Below are 21,784 nucleotides of genomic sequence, written 5' to 3'. Positions count from 1 at the left end.
AATCTCCTACTTGTGTTTTCTTATACATTTAGACTTTAAACAAACTCCCTTTGATCTTGATGCACTTAACCTAGGTTGGAGATCAAGAAAACCACATTTGCATCCTTGAGTTTCTTTTCAGAGTTGTTTCCAAACTTGCAGAGCTGTAATCTTACTCACAAGGAACTACACCAGTATCCACCATCTAGCTTTTGATGTGTCCAAAACACAAGTGGATGAGTAATTGGGTAAAAGAAAGACATGTCCCTGTCTCTGTCTAATATTACATGGGCAAGCAGACAAGATTAGTTACAAGAATGGATTCCCTAAAAACATCTACACCTTTCCCAAACAGTAGTTGATTTTCATAATCTTTCATAATTTTCATAATCAGAACCTGAAACATTGACTGTGAAAAAGCAAGTAAGGTTGGTGTTAAATTAATTGTGACTACTAAATGAATGAAAAATAAATAAATAAAATGAGGACATGACTGCTCCTAGGTGTGAAGGAGGAGAAGGTTTATTGTAGATATGAGGGAGAACACAGCCAGAGGCATCTGAGAGAGTCCAGTGTGGACATGACCTGCAGACTGAACAGGGCCACATGAGGAAAGAGGGGAGGGGAGAGAGGGGAGCCTGGAGTGGCAGCTGAGAGGCCAAAAGGACTGGTGTAGCCAAGTGGCTGGGTTATATGTGGAAGAGAATATGTAATATAGGAGAATATGTTTATATGGGAGAAGGGCAGCCAGGAGGACCCTGTAACAGGTAGAGACTGAGGGATGCTTGGAGAAGCTGGCAGCCAGTTTCTCCTTTGATTTGTTAATAAGCACCTTAGTTAGCCTTTTGTCCTGAGACCTAACACTAAACAGGTATTAGTATCAGAAAATCAAAAGACAACTAATGAATTAATGAGAGTGGTTAACCTAAGATTTGGCCACCAAATAAAACCATATCAACCACTGATATTTATATGAATTTTTGTACTTCATAACATATAAGATATATGTAGAATATATATTAGTGTGCAAATTGCTGTGATTGGATAAGATTCATTCTGCTTCAATGTTTGATTAAAGGCAAAACTTTTTAGAGATAAACTCAGACTTCATAATATTTTAATCATATTTCATGACGAATCATTTGTAATGATTTCAGGTACACAGAAGCAATATTTAGTTTTGAAAACATCTGGGTAGCTTGGAGATTATACACGTCTGGATGAGAATTTTTTTTTCATCTGATTTTCTCAAACCCAGATATACCTTTTCACAATCCTTAAACTTAACCAAATTGTAATTTGTTTTTCTTTGGTACTGGGTTTTAAAACTATTTGTTTTTGTTTGGTACTGGGTTTTAAAACTAAGGCCTTTTGCATGGTAATCAAGGATTCCTCAGCCTATAAATTATTTTTGTGACAAATACTATAAAAAGTCATCCTCAGATAAAGATCCTCAAAGGCTACTCTGCAAAGAATTTACAAGGATGCAATGTGAAGTTATTCAGTAGCTTATTCTGTTAAGTATAAAATGACAAGTGTAATTTTCTGAACCCTAACACCTCTTTAAATTTCCCTATAAAAACACAGTAAAACTAACCACATTAAGAATTTTAGTGGTAGGCTGAGCTTGGAGGCACACGCTTTTAATCTCAGCACTCAGGAGGAAAGTGGATCTCCAAGTTTGAAGCCAGTGTGATCTCAAAAAAAGATTCTTATTATTGGGACTTTTATAACAATATTAAAAATAACAAAGAAAAATTAATAAAGTCATATAGGGCCTTTAGTGTTCAAATAAATTATAAAAACTTGATAGGATTAGTAATTAGGAAATTACTAATGAGTAGAATATAAAAATTGTCTCAAAAGGTTATATTTATATATTTATGAATATCCATGTATATACATATAAGTGTGTAACAACAATTAATGACAATAGAGGCCATGGATTTAAAAGAGAGAAAGGAGTGTTATATGGGAGGGCTTGAAAAGAGGGAAGGGAAGGAGGAAATGATGTTATTATATTATAATCTCAAAAACTAAAATAATTAATTCAAGCATTACCTCAAAGATGCTGAGGGTAGACTGATGGTTACCAGCAGCTGGACTGAATGGAAAGGGGGATGAAAGGTGATATAAAGTAGCAGGTACATAGTGGGTAAAATTTAAATCAGAGTACTACATTTTGTTGTTCTATGACACAATAGGTGAATGTAAGGAAAATAACACATTATGTGTCTCAAAATAGTTAGAAGAGAAGAATTTGAATGTTACTCACCATAAATAATGTTTTAAAATTAAGTTAATGAGTATGCTTATTTCCCAATGTGTAGCAGGAAGGTTTCTCTGGTCATGCCCGGTCCCACAGTCCCGCAGTCCTTCAGTTGCCTATAAAATAATCATTCAGAGGCTTAATATTATTTACAAATGGTATGGCCTATGGCAGGCCTCTTGCTAGCTAGCCTTTATAGTTTAAATCAACCCATAACTATTAATCTATGTATTGCCATGTGTTCTGTCACTTTACCTGCATCCCATTACATGTTGCTCCTAGGATGGCAATCCGGCATCTCTCCTGCCTCTGCCTTTCTTCTTCCTCTCTCTCTCTTGGATTTCCTGCCTGGCTATAACCTGACTCGCCATAGGCCAGAGCAGCTTCTTTATTAACCAATCCTAGCAACACATAATCACAGCATACAGAAAGACCGTCCCACAGCACCAATGTCTACATTAATAAAAATACCACATTATACATTATAAGTATATAAAAATAAAAGCCTTAAAAGACAAATAAAAATTAAGAAGATAAAAGAATTGAAGAAACAAATAAGTGTGTCCAATTCATTTTTAAACATGCTAGGTTGACAGAACTCAAGGAAATCCAATTCCCTGGCTGCAAAAGCCCAGTCAGCATTCAGACATCTTCTTATCTATTCATATTACCAGGAACCGCCTCTAGGTCTGGGAACTGAAGAGGAGCCAAGACTTAGGAAAGTTCAAATGAATGGATAGTCCTTGGGTTGGGTTGGCTGCGTAGAGACAGTCTTAACCTATCCTTGTGGAATACACTTCAGATAGGCACAGAGGCAACTAGTCGAGCCCAACAGAAGACACGAATATCATGTTAGTTTTAAAAAGTGACTTTTAGTTTAACAAAAATTTGGTTTTGAAGAGAGAGCAGCACAGCCCTACTTCTTTGTATTTCTAGAATGTAAAAAGAGGGAGAGAATTGAAACATCATGTTTTCCTACCAGGCCGCAAGAACAGACTTCGCGTGTACCATTTGACTTGGCTGAGGAACAAGATTCTGAATAATGATCCTGAAAGTAAGAAAAGGCAGAAGGAAATGCTGAAGAAAGAGGAAGCTTGTAAAGCTATTGATAAGCTGACTGGCTGTGAACACTTCAGTGTCCGTACGTCCATTTCACATTTACTTTTGCTATAGAGTTTATGCTTCCGTTTATGTGGAGAGGCTCATAATTACAAAAGACAAGACAAAAAAAGGAAAGAATTTCCAATTTTGAACGAAAATATGAGTGAATGTCATCAAGGCATTTCCTAGGAGTTTTCTATATATCTTTGTACATACCTATTGGCTGAAATAGCTCTGAGTTAAAGTTGGTTTATTTCTTCTTTCTTCCTTTCCTAGTCACACTTAATATATTAAATTAATATTTTCCTTACTATAACTATTCTTGATATATCTTTAGCAACTTACAGAGATGTATGTGATATTTCCTTTCCTTTGAATGGCAATACAATATGATCCCATTTAATACTCTAATACCAGGAAACTTTATAGTGAATCTGAAAGTTTTTCTGTGATCTGTTGACTGTTGCTCCTAATACTTTATGTTTCATTATAGAATATTTTCATGTCATATATCTCTTTATAAATATCTCTGAAAATAGAGTAATAAACCCTTTGGGCCTCAGAATACTGTTCTGAGTCTTAGACAACCATGAAATAATGTTATCCCAGTCTATTCCATTTCTGAATCAAATTCCCTCTATTCTCAGTTTCCTTTTACTCTGAAGCAATTGACCCTTAAAGCAGAATTGGTAGTGTAAGTGAACGACTGCTAAAATCACATTATATAAATTGCAAGAGAAAAATTATATCATAACTGACCTTTTGCTTTTATGTGTGCACATATATACACATATAATATTAAATGAAAGAATTTGCATCTAGAAAGCTAAAGTATAGGATAAATCCTTTATTATAGCTTCAGATAATACCACTGCCTGCAATCATATTATATAAATATGATAGCCCTAAAGGTGAAAGATATTCCAAGATGCTAATCCAAGAGTTTATATTGTACAACTACCTCTTACTAAGTTGGCAATTTTTATCTCAATGATAGATCTTTACAAAGATAATCTTGGAAATCTGTACTCAAGTTGAATGGACAAATGAAGTCCATTTTCCTAGCTGAGTCCATTCCAATCATTGGTACTACTACCCAGGACAACCAAAAGTCATTTCTTCCATTGACAAGTAGAATGGTAGAAGAGATAAATTAAAAGAGGAGGAAGAAAATATGGTCAAGAGACAGAATATTGGAGAGAATCAGAACAAAAGCAGTATTCTAGCCAAAAAAGAGGGATGTTACATAAAACAAGCATACACTTTGTATAACTTTTACTTTCTCTATCAATAGTGCTTTTGAAATTATTTACATGTTATGAAATATATTTTTTAAAGTGGACAACTCAATAACCATTACTATGCTCTTACATAAAAGTTCAGATTTTTCTCTCCAAGGAAACCAGTATTCCATTACAGTATTTCCTTCCCTTTTTTCACTTGTTTTGTTTGTTTTTAAAGACAAGGTTTCTTTTTGTAGCCTTGGCTGTGCTGGAACTCACTCTGTGCACCACCACTGCCTGGCCCCTTTCCTACTTTTTGTGAAGTACTAGATAAAAGATTAAACTATTTTTTTCTCTATGTATTTGCCTTATCACAGAAGCTAACAGAAAAATATCCATGTATTTTGTGGTCTTCTGTAACAGATTTCTTTCACTTAGTGAATCTCAATTGTATTCATTTTGTCTGTATTCCCATTGTTTAAAAAATATTTGATTCATATGACTGTTTTGCCTGTATGTATGTCTGTACACCATGTGTGTCTGGTATCCAACAAGGTCAGCCAAGATTCCATTGGTCTAGACTGTAGGTCCTAGAGTAACAGACAGTTTTAAGATGTCCAAGTAGGGTGCCAGGCAATGATCTTGGATCCTGTGCAAAAGCAGTTTGCTGTCTTAATCACTGGGCCATCTCACCAGCCCCTTTACTTTTTCTTCAATACAAATTACATATGTAAGAAAAAGATGTATGCTGCTTGTCTCCTTGAGTCTGGTTTGTTTAACTTAATATAATAATCTCTAGATATATCTACTTCTGAAAATGATATAATCTCATTCTTTCTTACAACTGAATTAAGTGCTACTAGTATAATTTATAGTAAACATTAAAATCAGAAAATGAGTGTACTTCAACTTTGAGCTTTTGGGAAGACTTTTCTGAAGAGTCAGAACATTTATAAAATTGTGTGTGACATTTAGGAATAGCCTCTTTATTTCTACAGAATAGATCATTGAGATTTCAACATGGATTGAATTTAATCTGTAAAGATTATTTTAGATAATTATATTTTAAGAAAATCTACCTATCCATGAACATGGAAAGTTTTTCATTTATTTTGAATTTCTCTAATATTTTATTCTCTGTTAAGAATGAAACTCTGAGCTTTGCACATACTACCAGAATACTCACAACCCTTGGATTTCTGAGATAGGCTCTTGGTATGTAGCCCCAGGATGGCCTCAAACACAAAACCTTCCTTCCTGAGCCTCCCAAGTGATAAAATAACAGTTATGTCACTCAACCTTACTACTTTCTTTATTTTTATTCTCTTATTTTGCTATAGTGTATAATAAGAATAAAATGCACTTGAATGCTGATAAATACAATCCATGGAATTATTCGGTGATATTAATATTGAATGAAGAGAATACAACTCCAGCAAAGTAGCTATTCTAAAAATATGTAGTTTTGATTTTAACACTATGGTTATTTCATTTGTGATAATAAATGTAAATTTCTGAGTGTTCTTGCTAATTCTGAAGTATGACTTTTTTGTATGTTGCCATTATAGTTCAACATGAAGAAACAACATATATCGCAGTTGCTTTGAAATCATCAATTCACCTTTTTGCATGGGCACCAAAATCCTTTGATGAAAGCACTGCTATTAAAGTGAGTGACCATTTTATTTGCATCATACTGTTTTTCTCTAAAGAAGAAATTATAAACAAAATAGTAGTTTGGAATGTAGATGTGGAAATATATACCATTCGGCTACAGTTATTGCAATTTGAATATGTCATGTCAATAATTATCATTTAACCCTTTTTTAGACAATCCACAGGTGCCACAGCAAGGGAGAGTTTGAGGGAAGTCCCCAACCCCTCCCCTTACAGGACATCCCCACCAGCTCCTCACTCCCATTTCCTGTAGTCAACATGAAGATCTTCTCTTCTAGAGGCCCAAACACAGGCTTCAGGTGCCACCCCAATGACTTGAAGCTGGGAAAGTCCCTGTTCTCTCTTAGTGGGGGGTGGAGAGCAGAGGGAAGGTAAGATGAGATGTGGAGATACTAAGGAAGCCACATTGGAAGTTGGGAGAAAAAGGTTTGCTCCAACTATCCTTACAACAATACATGGGTGGGGGAAGGAAGTGGGGGTCAGTATTTCTTCTGGTCTGAAAGACACTTCTCTGTAGTAGTGTTCTGGGACAGAGTGAGTAGGCACAGTATGCATTACATCTTACTATTTAACTGAACTTATATGGATCAGCTATGGAAACTAGCCATCTAATGGCCCAAACAAACTGCTGCTGATTTTTTTCCTTTCCCATAAATTGAGTTATATTCAAATAGGACAGATTTTTTTTTTTTAGAAATCCAAGTAGCTATTTTGTCTTGCTTATTATAGGCATCAGAATCAGTGGGAGCATTTGTTAAATATTTAGATCTCGGACCCAACCCCAGGCTGAATTAATGAGTCTGCAGTGGGGCCTGAGAATCTGTTTTTAACAAATGTTTTCAATGATACTGAACTACTTGGTCCACACACAGGTTTGAAAAAGGACTGATAGGAGCACATCCTGATAATCTTCAAGGTATTCATGAAATGCATTTGTATCTTAGGTCAGCATCTATTTATATGTTCTAATTTTTAGGACAACACATCACATATATACATTGATCATTGTAAAACACATATGAATACTCCTCAAGAACTATTTTCACTGTTTGCAGAGTATCCCTTTTCTAGATAGAATAGGCTACTCTATAGACAATTGGTCTACCATGACAGATAGAGCATCCCTGATCTGATCTGCCTAAATTGGGTCTTGGCTCAGCTGTCAACATTTGGATATGAGTTAATTCTTGGGTGTCTGCTGACTTGTCAGCGCTACCTGGTATGGAACTGGAAAACAAAGAGATAAGTACTAACAATATGTCTAGCTAGTTCCTGTCCGAGTCCTCATTTCCATTCTTGATGTCCACCTCATGACCACATTGTTGTGAATCCTGTGATGCTCAGTCCTTTACATAATCTGATCTTAGCAATGAATCCTGTTTGTCCTTTCGTTTCCTTGGACTATACACCATAGGAGTCTTAGAGAATAGTCTGTCTATCATAGGTTAATGTGTATGGCCTTTTTCATTCCTTACCAAGTATGCATTGATCAGTCAGCAGACTCCGAAGGAGACTACATGTCCTATGAAGCCTATATACGAATATTGGCAAAAATACAGGCAGCTGATCCAGCGAACCGGTTTAAGAGACCAGATGAGCTCCTTCATTTGCTGAAGCTCAAGGCAAGGAATTTAAGGACAGCTAATGAGAGAACAAGGCCATATGCGGTTTTGAAGGTCTTAACCACTTGGTCATTGTAGGCTATAGGAAGCCCTAGATTCAATCCCCAGGATCATAAATCAGTCAATCAACCAATCATAAACAGCCACCTGAGTTTTATAAACTCATAAATATGGCAAAAGAATAGGGAAATTTTTGCATAGTCAGAATGTCATTTTGGCCTTTGGGCCATATTTGCTTTTATATTTTCAGGTGTTTCCAACTCTTGATCTTAAGCCAGTGACAGTTGATCTGGCTATTGGTTCTGAGAAAACACTGAAGATTTTCTTCAGCTCAGCTAATGGATATCACATCATTGATGCAGAATCTGAAGTTATGTCTGATGTGACCTTGCCAAATAACGTAAGATAATACCTTCAGTTCCATAGAACTTATTGTAAACACTTTGAATTTTTTCAGTTATCAAAATTCTCAAAGGTTTAAAGTATAATTTTCCTTTATTTCTTTTACTTTCTAAAAGTGATATTTATTTTTATTTCATGTATGTTTTGCCTGCATGTACATGTATGTCTGAGGGTATAGAGATCTAACAGGTAAGTTTAGCATGCCAGAAAGTGTTGCTATATAAAAAAAAAATCACTAATGGTTTCATATTTCAGATATTTAAGTGCAGTCTGCAGACAGATTTTGTTTGAACATAATGATGTTGTTAATAATGAATACATGTAACCTTTAAAATCCAGAGTTATATTGATTAACCAGAACTGATAATCTCAAGCCCACACCACCATCTGGCCATTATCAAGTGGAACTAATTGAGGGCTGCCTCCTTTTAATGGCTTTGTGTTCTACATTCACTATCCATTCATCTTTGTGCATTTATACTAATTATCCTAGGATGCTTTTCAGTTGGCTTTAGTATTTCTATACCCTGTAATATACTAATATACTTTGTTAAGAAATCAATAGCACAATTACATAATTATGTGCAATCCCATCTTTATTGAATTATCTATAGACTATAGCAAATTACTTCAAAATTCATTTATGATATTCATTATATTTGGAAATTTGTGATGACAAGATTCAATATTTTTAAAGTAAATGCACCACAATTTTCAACATGTAAATAAAGCACAAGATCTAAATTGTGAATGGCTGTACAAACACTCATTATTAATATAAAGAGCTTGACAATAACATCATACCACACCAAATTCATCATACAAAATATTGATGGTAGAATTGATTTTGCCTTGTTGAGAATTATATGTAAAACTGCTGTCTTTACCAGCAATTGTTTTTCTCTTCATCCTTTATCAATATTCAGTTTGTTGAATATTAAAATTTCAGCAGCTTATCATTACATAAAATCCTTGGGCAAGACATTTATATACTTTATATCACTCAATTTGTGTGGTATTTTGAACATTTTTAAGAATACAGCCTACATCTCCAATAATGCAATTAAAACAATTACATAAAAACAATCAGCAGCACATTGATGAAGACATTTTTAAAGGTATTTTGATAAAACTAACAATCATTAGTTAGTAACCTAGTAGTTGCCTATATAAACAATTTACCATTTGTACTGTGAAAATATTAAACACAATCTCAGCCAAAACCACAAAATAATTTTGATATAACTATGTTATTCTTCATTTAAGTTATCTCTGTAGATTCCTGCATCCTATATTTATCATCATAATAGATAACCTTTATTCAGAAGCCAGTGCAACAAGGAATATTTGAGTATTGGTTTAAGTCTACATTTATTGAAAAGCTCAACCAGGCATATTAATACACACATATAATCCCATAACTTTGGAAGTGTAGGCAGGAAGTTTGGTAATATTATGACCAGCATTGGCTTATTTAGCAAATTTGAGGCCAGCCTGGGATACACTAGTTACTGGCTTAAAAAATAAAATCACTGAAAAAGTTTAAATCTAAATAATAAGCAGGGAAATTATTTGCTTTAGAAAATCAATTAATTAACTGTAGAAAGGAGAATGAAAAAAGTAGAGATTTTACAAATCATTTTCTGACCTAATTAGGACACCTCATATATATGCAAACATATTTTTAGACAAATTCCCTAGTGTCTTGACCCACTAAAATAGAAAGGACTCTAATATGAAAGGAGGGTGCCTTCTGAAAGAGAATGTCCTAAAAATAATATTTTCTCCCAAGCGCTAGGTTACAAAGACTCTAATAGTGCGGGGAGCCACACATGCTAAGAGTATCCGTTGCTTCAGCAAGCACCTTAGAAGCAAGGAAATTACCTCGGAGGCTGTCTGGATTTGCAGCCGTCCCATTTTATTACAAATAGATTTTTTTTGAGACAACCTTATTTCTTGCATTTTCTTTCATTCTTTCTTATCTTTTTTCTGATTCAACTGCTCATGCAAGTACCCAGGGAACGCATTAAAATTGCGTTTCGCCTCTGGATTCCTATTTTAGTTTTGAGGATTGTTGTTGCTGAGACATGGCCTCAAGCACTTGGCCTGAGTACGCTGGCTTTGGCAAGTATAGCTTCTGACCTTCCCCACCCCCGTAACTTGCTAATTTGGAAAAACAGCAAAACACATTTTTTTTTAAAAATTATCAGAGAAATACTGTCAGTGGCATAATATCTGTGCTCTAAACAGATTTCTGTCCCATTTATGAATCTGAAAACTTACAAATGCTTAGTTATCTCTTAGTATTTCCTTATTCTGCCAACCAATACTTCTGAATTTGCATATAGAGCCTATATTAACATTATGTGACTTGAATGAGATATTCTGCATTTTCTTGAATATGGGACAAATATAATAAAACAAGCCAGAAACAGTATTAAAAGTTGTCCCTTAAAACATTTTAAGCTTAAGCTCTATGAGGTTTATTTTCCCTTTTTCCATGAATTTGCTGATGACCAAGAATTATATATATATATATATATATATATATATATATATATATATATGATTTGATACTTAGCTCACACATTCATTATGAAAATATTGCTTAATTTCTGAAATGAATCTTAAATCCAGAACTGTATTATTTTTTCTATTACAATGTACAATACTTTTATGGCATTTCAAGAAATTTCTCTATGTTGGAAGTACAGCTCTACTTTTTTTCCAAATTATTATCCTAAACAAAAAATAGAGAATATTAAAACTGATGACTTAATGGAAACCAGCTCTTCTCAAATGTTTAGTTTATGTTATTCTATTGAATTGAGAAACAGAGATTACCTTTCTCCCTGCATGCTGAGCATCTTTTGATCTTCGGTTAAAGTAATAGTTACTTCAATTAACATAATAGTGATAAAATTCTGTACACAAAAATCTTTATGAAACATAATCCCGGTACCTGGAAATCATTATATCGCAGAATATCATCATTTTACCTAATTACTTGGGAATTGGCGTGATGCTCACCTTCAACGCTGAAGGTGCCTCTGAGGAAGCTAATGAACAACTCTTCAAGAAGATCCTTGAAGTCTGGAAAGACATACCGTCTTCTGTAGGTATGTACCAAATTCCTTTTTCTCTCAGATGATCCGGAGAAGCTTTCAGAGAATGAAAATGTGTACTAAATAAGGTTTCCAGAATTGTTTTTTTTTTCTTAAAGCACTGAAGGGTAATTTAAAGTACTACACATAAAAAAAAAGTACTTCTATTTTGTCTAGTCATCAATGTCCTGTTTATAGAGTGGTATTTGTATGAAATCACTTATATAAAAAGACAGAACTTTCTGGAATACCTGTGGTAACATAGAGAATTCCATTTTTTGTGCCTAGGGCTGCTGGCTTGTGAAATTAAAATAATTTGAGATTCTTTTGTACGTTTAGTGACTAGAGAACAAAATACACACAAATAGTTAAAATGTTAGAAAGAGTAAAGGGTAGAATGATAAGATCTATGACAGCTCTCCTCCCACCCCGTGTGTGTGTGTGTGTGTGTGTGTGTGTGTGTGTGTCTGTGTGTGTCTGTGTCTGTGTGTCTGTGTGTGTCTGTGTCTGTGTCTGTGTGTGTCTGTGTGTTTGAAGAGACAGTTGGAAAGAGAAGGAAAAGCTATCCAGACAGAGGCCAGAATCCCCCAAAATGTCTACAGTGGGTAGAAAAGTGATGCCCACAATGTTTTAATGACCAATTTGAAAGAACTCATTTTTGGGCAATTTTCTATGGGGAGATAGTTTTTTGTATTGCATCTGCAGAATCTTAATTTTTTTATACATAGTCAATGTTAAGGATTTTTCTGAAAACCTGCTCTAATTTATTCAAACAGGTAAGAATTCACAAAGGGTTTTAAACCGTTATAAATGACAGATACTAAATGCTTATGGTACAAATTGATGGATCTAGGGCAAAAGAAAGTAAAAGCGATGAGTCATGTTATATCTTTTATAGTGATACTTTCAGGAATAATAAGTCAAGTAGGAACTAGTGATGCAGCCTGGGGAAAGAATGCATCCCCAGAACCTCAAAAAGTACATGAACCAGAAATGAAAATCAGGTAGCCAAGTCAAAATAGGAACCTGAGAATAACCCTAATATTCAAGCCACTAGATGATCCTAAGAGTAAAAGGGATGTTCAATGTCTACAACATCTTTGTCCCTGGGCAAGAAAATTTCTAACCTAGATCAAAAAGCTCTGGTAGAATTTGAAAGACATGTATATATAAAACAAATTATAGCACTACAAATACATGATATTACTGTTTGTTTAGTGCATAATGAGAATATAGTACAATATGACACTGATGTCAAGGAAATTATTCAATCTGTTTTCTAACTGAAAACAACTTGCTTTTACAACCTGCTTAAATCCAGAGTTTCCTAAAATAAATTTTATACTTCTTTAAATTATAATGTTTTCAATAACAAGGACAATGTTCTTTATTCACAAATAATTGTATAGAAGTTTAAGAATTGTAGAAAGTTTCACCAAAAATCTCTACTTCCAGATTTTAGAGTCTCATTTCAGAAACCAAACTAGTTCAGTAAGTATCTAGGTTAAGAGGATCTGTGATGATATAACACTGGGTGGTGGACTCAGTAGACAGGCTATGTTAAATTAGAAAATTTTTCTCTGTGTGGCTCTTTAGAACAATACTATTTTAATATAGTAGTCATGTGAGTAAAAAATTAAAATTCGTATGTGCTAAATAAGTTACTAGTTACTGTAAGCCAGGCCATTGGTTCTTTATACTTCCTGTGACAAATTTAGTTAGGGCGGAAAATTACACTAAGAAAGTTATTTCAAGTCAAAATATGATAATAATTTAGTGACAGTTTTGATATCAAAATCACACAGGTAAGTAATTTGCATTATAATAAAAACTGGGATAACACATGCTTTGCACTTTTCTTTGAGATAAGCTACACTGCTCACAGTACGCATTTGCTGGTTACTTTTATAGTTTACCTAGTCTTCCATAAGTTATTTTATGTAAATTTAATGTTGAATACAGCAGGTAAATGAGAGTTCCCGAGAGCATTGGATGAAAACAGGCCATTTTTCTTATAAAATGATATAGCTATACTAATGCTAATTTCTCCCTTCAAAATAAAGGAAAATAGTCAGATTAAGAATTTTGCTTTCATCAAAGTGCCCCATTTTGTATTTTGACTGCAGTTAAATTTTGTGTCATTTTAAATGTTACAATTTATGTGTGGAAATTTTCTTCCCCATAAATTTGATAAAGAATAGTAACTTGAAAGTCAAATATTTACTAATATTACTTCTTCAGCCATAAACTACTTTACAGAATCAATGAAGTATATGGATTTTTCATAATAAGTATTCTTTCAGATAGAATTTTCATAAATGATATTGTCACAAAAGATTATAAAATAGGCCTAAAAGTTTAAAATGTAATACAGTTTTCCTCTACAAGAAAAAGCCTGAGATGTATAAAATTACCCTCAGTTCTGCTTATAGCAGGAATGTTTATTCAATTAAATTAGTTACTAAAGTCATTATTTGAATAAGGTATTATTTAGTAATAATTATTAGTTTTAATTCTTTTCAGGGCTGAGAACTGAACCCAGAGCCTTGCACTCTGCCACTGAACTAAATCTGTTCCCCTTGTTTTAGTTTTTTTATGAATCAGTTTTCCATATGTGTTACAATACAGTTCTTTATTGGGTCCACTGTACTTTACCTACACTGTTATTGCTTGTTTAAGCCGTGGGTTGATTTGAATGTTTACAAAGTCGTTAACCCTTGTGTTAGACTGTGGTCTTACAGTATATGAATACAAAGATGAACGAAGATCTAGCAAGTCAATGTTGATCACTGTGGGAATCTATAGATAACTACTCTGAATACCAGCCCTAAGCAGCAAAACATCCAAAATGGCAGACTTCAGAATAAGGTCAAAACCAGATGGGTTTAACCATACCTGTAACTGTTAACTTCTTAATAGTTAACTGTAATTACGATTTTTTATCTTACTGCTACAAAACTGAGATGTTCTTTTTCCATTTGTGTTGTAGCTTTTGAGTGTACACAGAGAATCACCGGGTGGGACCAAAAGGCTATTGAAGCGCGGTCCCTGCAGTCCACTATTCTCGAGAATGAGCTGAAGCGCAGGTCAATCAAGAAACTGCGATTCCTGTGTACCCGTGGTGACAAGGTATAGTTTACAGCCTCCAGTAAAGCAAAAAGAAACCAGGCACTGACAGTAATTAGACTTTCTGCTCATAATATTTAGGAATATACATTTTTTAAACTGGCAATTTAAAACTTTAAATTTTTATTAATAAAAACAATTATCTTTTTGCAGCAGAAATAGATTAGGCAAATAATGTAATTTTTGTTTCAAAAGAACCCTAATTTTGAAGTAAAAATCTCTAGTAATATCCTAATTAAACTTTGATATTTTATTTGGCGTGAACTTTCATTATTTTTGATCCATAGTCATTTTCATACAAAGAAATTTCATAAAAATATGAGAGCGAATCTGCCTCCTTAGGATGATTTAAATATTTTGGGTTTAATTATCATAATTTAATTGTGCATATCACTGACATTCATTGTGCTATTTCAGTACATGCCCTCCATGTGCACTAATCAGATCTCCCTTTATCTACCTTAGTCCCAACATCATTCCTAATCTTTAGATAGATAGGTTTAGCTTTGATAGTTGAAAGAAAACATTAATATTTTGTTTTTAGCTTATTTCAATTAACATAAGTTCTCTAATTCTATATATTTTGCTGCAAATGGATGATTTAGTCTTTGGGGGTTTTTGTTTTCTTGGTTTTTGTCTATTCATTGGTTGATGGGTGCCTAGATTTACTCAAAAGTTATTGTGGATAGTGCTCCAATCACCATGGATATAAATATCTCTGGTAGGCTGGTACCCAAATCCTGTGGATACATACCAAGGTCTTAGAGCCAGAGAACATGGCAAGTTTATTAGGGTTGGTTTTTTGTTGTTGTCTTTTTTGTACAGTGTTTGGTTGGTTGGTTGTTTTTCGTGGATCTTTCATACTATTTTCCATGATAGCTATAATAATGCACTCCCACCAACAGTGTGTAAGAAATCCTCTTTTGCCATCTCCTGACCAGCATTTCTTTGCTTTTTGAAAATCTTCTATTTCTAGCTTTCAGCATATTCCAAGAATAAAAGAAGGAAAAAGTACTTACGTTTGTTGAATATATAATTATATGTTAGGCTTTATGCTTGCTATTTTAAAAGCTGTCTGAATTTATCTTCACAAGTAGGTATAATGATGACTATTTTACAGGAAAGAAAACTAAAATTGAGACTTGGAAATTGTCTGTGAAATTTGATCCATGTTAACTACTAAAAATAGCTAGATGGGAAAGTTCATCACCTAAATTAATATTTTAAGAAGTAATGCTTTCAAAAAATAATTTTAAAAGGATTAAGAATCATTACCAAGGATTACACAGACTTCAAATTAATAGAAGAGAAAGCAGGGCAAAATCACTGCATGTCAAGGAAAGGTGCCCAGTTTGGAATGTAATGCTAAGAGCCAGGGTTTGAGATCAGAGAGTTTGGGGTTGCAGTTCTGGCTCTGTCGCCTAACAAGATGTGATAACCAGAGAATCTGAATTGATCTTTCCTATGTGTCTTTTTTCAGGGGGTGGGAGAATGCTGGGCATGGAACCCAGGACCTCACACATGCTATACAAACTCTGTACTATTGGGCCTTTTCACCAACCATTGTTTTATCTTTTAAAAACTTAATCCCTTTGTCTCTAAGATGGAACTATTAATAACTGGGGAACAAAGGTAAAATTCTTACATAATATGTATATAGTAAGCATCTTACAGAGTATTTGGCGCATGAAATGTGTTAAAGTTAGCTGGTTTGTCTTACGTTCATCATTATCATCATCATGCCCTGTTAAGTTTAACTTTTCATGACATAAGAAAGCTTTGTCTTCCATTTGACACTTATGTCTGTGTTCTGTTTCAATTTTCTTTATTATGGAAGAATCCACATTTACACAACATGTTCCTCCCTGTCCCACTGGGTTTAACTCATTATACTAGGGAATGGAAAAAAAAATGTTGCAATTCAATTATAATCTCAAAAAATAAAAACAAATTCATTCTAAATCAAATTGTCTTCCCTTTTAATACAAGGAAAAAAATTATTTTTTCTGTCACCACTTCTGCTTATATTTAAGAAGTTATAGAAATTTTCTACTTTTTTATGATTTTCTGTTTCAGTGAAATGAACTAAAATGAGTAGAGGATTTAATTCTCTTTCTTCCCTTCAAACTCTCCGGTATACTCCTCCCCATCATTCAAATTCACAGTCCCTTTTTTCACTATTTTTTATTGCATGCATATATGTATATGCATATGTATTCCTAAATATAAGCTGTTCAGTTCATATAATGTTACCTGTGTGTATGTATTGAGGGCTGATCTTTTGGCACTGGACAACTGATTGGTGTCCTCTTTCCTGGGGAAAACACCTCTCCCACTTCCAGCTCCCAGCTTCGCTCAGTTGCCTGTAGTTCTTTATGTAGAGTGGAGGTCTTGTGGGATTTCCCCAGTCCAATTTGGCATGTCCATTGGTGTCATCCTGCTCAGCTTAAGGAAAGTGTTGTTAACTAAAACTAATAAGGAACTTCAGCCCAAGAAGACCACCTACTATAAATATGATATGGCAGTTGGTAGCTGCTAAGGAAAGGAGAATCATTATTCTTTGGGAAGGGCACTGGTAAGTTCCCATGATCTGTGGATTGTTGCTGGAGGGCTTCTCTCCAGGTTCCCCAAGCCCCGCAGTCCCACAATCCACTTATAAAATAATCACTCAGATGCTTATATCACTTACAAACTGTATGGCCGTGGCAGGCTTCTTGCTAACTGTTCTTTTATCTTAAGTTAACCCATTTTTATAAATCTATACCTTGCCACGTGGCTGGTGGCTTCCCGGCGTCTTTACATGCTGCTTCTCCTGGCGATGGCTGCAGTGTCTCCCTCCTCAGCCTTCCGCTTCCCAGAATTCTCCTCTCTCCTTGTCCCATCTACTTCCTGCCTGGCAACCTACTTCCTGCCTGGTCACTGGCCATCAGTGTTTTATTTATATAGAATGATATCCACAGCAGTGGATGGCCTCACTCCTGTGCACATATGGTCAGCACTGATTGAACCCAGTGGGTTATAAATTTAAAAAAAAAAGAATATGGGAGGAAACATGTTGAAGGGGTTGGGGGGACGCTAAAAATGATCACGTGATCATAATTCATTGTGCAGTGTATGAAAGTCTCAAAGAATAAATTTTAAAAGTGAAAACAAAGCCAAATAATAAACTATATGAATTATAATTCTATAGACTATGATGAAAAGGTTTGAAATACATAATTTGAAATACATAATTTAAATTCCAAACTAATCAAATTTATGTTCCTTAAAATAAAGAAAAGTTATTCAAAATAAGATGGTTTAATATTTTAATTACATCAAATTGTAGTTATAAACTGGTACTGTTTGTTTATTAATTATCTAGCTAAAATGGATTAGAAACTCACTGATGTTGTTTTTCTCTTATTTTTTTAAAGCTGTTCTTCACTTCTACACTGAGCAATCACCACAGCCGGGTTTACTTTATGACCCTTGGAAAACTTGAAGAGCTCCACAAACATTATGCTGTTTAAACGGTTCCAGTGATTTACTACAACATTTACATCCATCACATACATGCCATTGCATCTTAACATTTCAGTTTTACCGTTAGAAACACTTTAATCAGGCTTTTAATGTAGCACATAATAGTTTCAATGAGAAATGCAGCTTTATAAATAAAATTAACTATAGCAAGCTCTATGTACTCCAATGGTGTACAATATCTTTTGCACAAACTTTGTAACTTTTGTTACTGTGAATTCAAACATCACTCTTAGGACAGTTTGGACAGTATCTGTATTCAGATTTACAGCGTGGAGTAAAGAAACCTGTTATAAATTACAATTGACTTTCAAATGAATTGGCCCCAAGTAAGCTTCTTCAAAAGAAAAAAAAGTGAAGGTTAGATTAAGAAACAAAAACAATGAATTTTGTAGCCCAGACTAAGGTTGAACAACCTGCATGCACAAAGAAAATTACAGTGATCAAGGGGGATATGCCACCTGATTCTTTTCACAAGAAATCCACAGTTGGAGACCAGTTGTGATTTTTTTCTACCCCTTGTTAAACTGGTTTTCTCTATCTAAGAAGAAAAGAAAACCTCAGATGTTTGGTTCCCCCTTCCTGAAGCTCCAAATATATGCAATAGCTGTTTTTACAATCTAGACAATCTAATCGACCAAACAATACATTTACTAGTTTGAATACAGGACTGAACTCCAATACACATGTACTGTAGAGAGTTTTTTTTTTTTTTAATACTTCAAAGTCGGCGTCAAATTCTGTCCCCATGACTGGGTGAGTTCTGAATTCTGTTATCTAGCCAATACTGTGACCATCAGACAGCATTGAATATTTTCCCAGTCCTACATTTAACTATATAAAATGCCCTTCCAGTTATTACACAAAGCAATGTTACAAAATGAAAATAACATTGATAGCTAATACTTACATTTTCACGTTTTTATCACTGCAAACTGAGAAATTAAAGTAATTAAGTGATAATCTCAAATTTAGTCATTTTTGTAGGTAAGTAAGCCTTTAAAAAAATAACATTCATTGTATACTAAGGTCTGCAAAATGTAGTGAAATTCATGCCAGTCCATACCCAAATATTTTATAGACGCCAAAAATAGGTGATATTTTCTCACCTATGGTAACTGCTACCTGGTAAGAAAACGTGATTTATACCTATCCATCCTCAATGCCATGGTTAGTTCTGGGGCAAGAGAAAAAACTCCAGAACCTACCACAAAGTATACCTCAATAAGTCCTCTAGTTCTGCTTCTAAAATCTGAAGACTTTGCTAGTGGGATAATAATTTTTAAACTACCTGGTTAACCAAAACAGAAAGCAGCTGACTGTGTGTGATTTCCTGACAGTATATCATTTCCTGGAACCTTTGTGCCAGAAATGAAGATTTGGATTTTCCTTATGACTTCTCTCAAGAGTGTAGGAGCTCAGTGTTCAGCTTACAGGAGAACCTGAATCCACAAGTTAAATGTGATTCACATTTCTGTTACTGTGACACAATAATGTGATCCTAAAACTGGCTTATCCTTGAGTGTTTACAATTCAAATTACTTTTTTAAAGCTCAGTAGTTACTTTAAGTAAACAAACTTTAATGTCAAATCAATACTTTAGAAGTAGTTTTCTTTTTTTAAAAAAATTTGTACACCAAAGGCCATGGGGAAATTGGTGCAAGTACCTCATCGCTGAGCAAATGGAGCTTGCTAGGTTTGGATTTCAGAAATTTTTCTCATTTAAAGTAGTATGTAGGAAAAGCCTTTTAAGAATTTTTTCTTAATATTTACTCAAAATTAAGCTTCTAATAAGTTTTATCTTAAAATCATATGTTTAAGGCAGTAATACATTTAAAAAAATCTGTTTTAGCAGCTCAACTCCCATTATTCTCTGTGGCAATTATTCCAGCAAGCATAGGAAAATAGCAAGCAGAGTCTGTGAAGTCACCCCAAAGCAAGCACACAGGAAAGATTACCAATGCATTGCTGTGCTTTGAAGGCTAATATGGTAATGAAGAAAAGACATTTGGCACCTAGCAAGGAAAAAGAAGCTGCAAGCATTGGGTGGCCAAGTATGAAAGAATGAAATATTTGAAGTAGTTCATCGGCAATAAATGTCACTAATGAATATTTCCAACTTAGGTGTAAATCTATGTGTGATCTATATAGCCTTTGGCAGGTGAATCAGGAAAAGTGGAACGATGTCATTTCATAGCCATTATACTTTGTAATAGGAGAAATGACTTATGTACTACACCTCATAACAGTACAAGGCCCAGCACATCACAAATGTGTGGAGAGGCACCCCTGAAAGCCAGGGCCACTCTAAGTATGGTTTAAAGCATAAACGTTTTGGCAGGTTAGGAGCAGCACTGGTGAAAGTATGGTTTGATTTCATGGTGATTTAATTTTTTTTATTACCAAAGCACTTGTAATAAAAGATATATTGTGAAATGTTTGAAAACTAGAAAACGCTAAAAAGGATAGGGCTGATAACAAAACTTCTCAATAAATGAATTAGTTTAAACAAAGAAAGATGCTAAGAGCAAAGAGCAAGAGGTAAAAATCATCAAAGAACTACAATAAGCAAAGCACTATTTCCCATACACCCCCATCCCTTCACCCAAACAGAATGCAGAAGATTAAATTCTTTCTGAGATAAACCGAGACCTAAGCCATGATTCATTTATTGGAGGGCTGGACAGATAGCTAGATCAGTAAAGCCCATGCCCTATGGCTCTAAATTCAGTCCCCAGAAATCACATAAAAATTCCAGTCCCCAGAAATCACATAAAAATTCCAGTCCCGTGCTAAAGAAGGGTAGACAAGTAGATCTCTGGAGCTTGCTTGCCAGCTAGTCGAAACTAACTGGCCAATGAGAGACCCTGTCTCCAAACAGGTGGATGGCATTGCTGAGGATGACACTGGATGTTATCCTCTGCTTGCTCTCTCTCTCTCTCTCTCTCTCTCTCTCTCTCTCTCTCTCTCTCTCTCTCTCTCTCTCTCTCTCTCTCTCTCTCTCTTTCTCTCTCTCTCTCTCTCTCCCTCCCTCTCTCTCTCCCTCCCTCTCCCCTCTTTCTCTCTCTCCCTCTCTCTCTGGTCCCTCTCTCTCTCCCTCCCTCCCTCCCCTCCTCCTTCTCCCCTCTCCTCTTTTCTTCTCCCTCCCTCCTTTCCTCCTTCCCTTCCCTCCCTCCACCCCTCCCTCCCTACATCTCTCTGTTTCCCCTTCCATCACACACGTATACACAAGCACACACATACACATACATACACAGGCACACACACACATACAAACACACACAAAACACAATTCATTCATCTGAGACAGTCTCCATAAGATAAGGAACAATGCCACACACTCTCAGTGGGATCTTTTAAGTACTTTTTGATTTGTTTCAAGTTATGTGCCTGTTTGAATCACTTATATTCAATTTGTATGGAGTTAATCTTTGAAACTAATTGTTTGATCAAAAACTCTGTGATGTATCATTGTTTGGCTTCTTAAATAAAAATTTGCAGTTATTGATTTGTATCATTATTGAAATACACAACCATGGTGTCTTGAAATTTGGGCTCATTAGAGGAATAATATCTTTAAAATAGGTAAGAATCTACCTATTAGAGGATATTCAAGGGTCTCTCTGTTGTACAGTTCTGGTCAAGGAAAGCTGTATTTATCTACTAAGAGCTCTTTCTATAGACTGGGGATACGAGCCAGTAAAGACTTTGTCATTCAAACTCAGAAGTGTCAATGTGGAGTCCTAAAGTAATAGTAAA

General features: G+C 34.7%; 1 protein-coding gene across 3 annotated transcripts in view; it reads left to right on the top strand.

The window, feature by feature from the left end:
* Positions 1-21,529, top strand: part of Nrk (Nik related kinase) — a 108,204-nt gene extending 86,675 nt beyond the window's left edge. For 2 of the 3 annotated variants that reach the window (XM_076562817.1, XM_015987783.3), the window contains exons 23-28: positions 3,231-3,389; positions 6,141-6,241; positions 8,122-8,271; positions 11,257-11,392; positions 14,367-14,506; positions 17,920-21,529. In XM_076562817.1, the coding sequence (XP_076418932.1) occupies positions 3,231-3,389; positions 6,141-6,241; positions 8,122-8,271; positions 11,257-11,392; positions 14,367-14,506; positions 17,920-18,015 (782 nt within the window). In that variant the 3' untranslated portion in view covers positions 18,016-21,529. Of the gene's footprint in view, positions 1-3,230; positions 3,390-6,140; positions 6,246-7,728; positions 7,872-8,121; positions 8,272-11,256; positions 11,393-14,366; positions 14,507-17,919 lie in introns of all 3 variants that reach the window. The other variant, XM_076562818.1, reaches the window with a different exon arrangement.
* Positions 21,530-21,784: the final 255 nt, after the last annotated feature.

Source organism: Peromyscus maniculatus, chromosome X, assembly GCF_049852395.1.
Source record: "Peromyscus maniculatus bairdii isolate BWxNUB_F1_BW_parent chromosome X, HU_Pman_BW_mat_3.1, whole genome shotgun sequence".
Taxonomy (NCBI): Eukaryota; Metazoa; Chordata; class Mammalia; order Rodentia; family Cricetidae; genus Peromyscus; species Peromyscus maniculatus.
The sequence above is the reverse complement of the archived record's forward strand: the minus strand, read 5'-3'. Positions and strand labels throughout refer to the sequence as shown.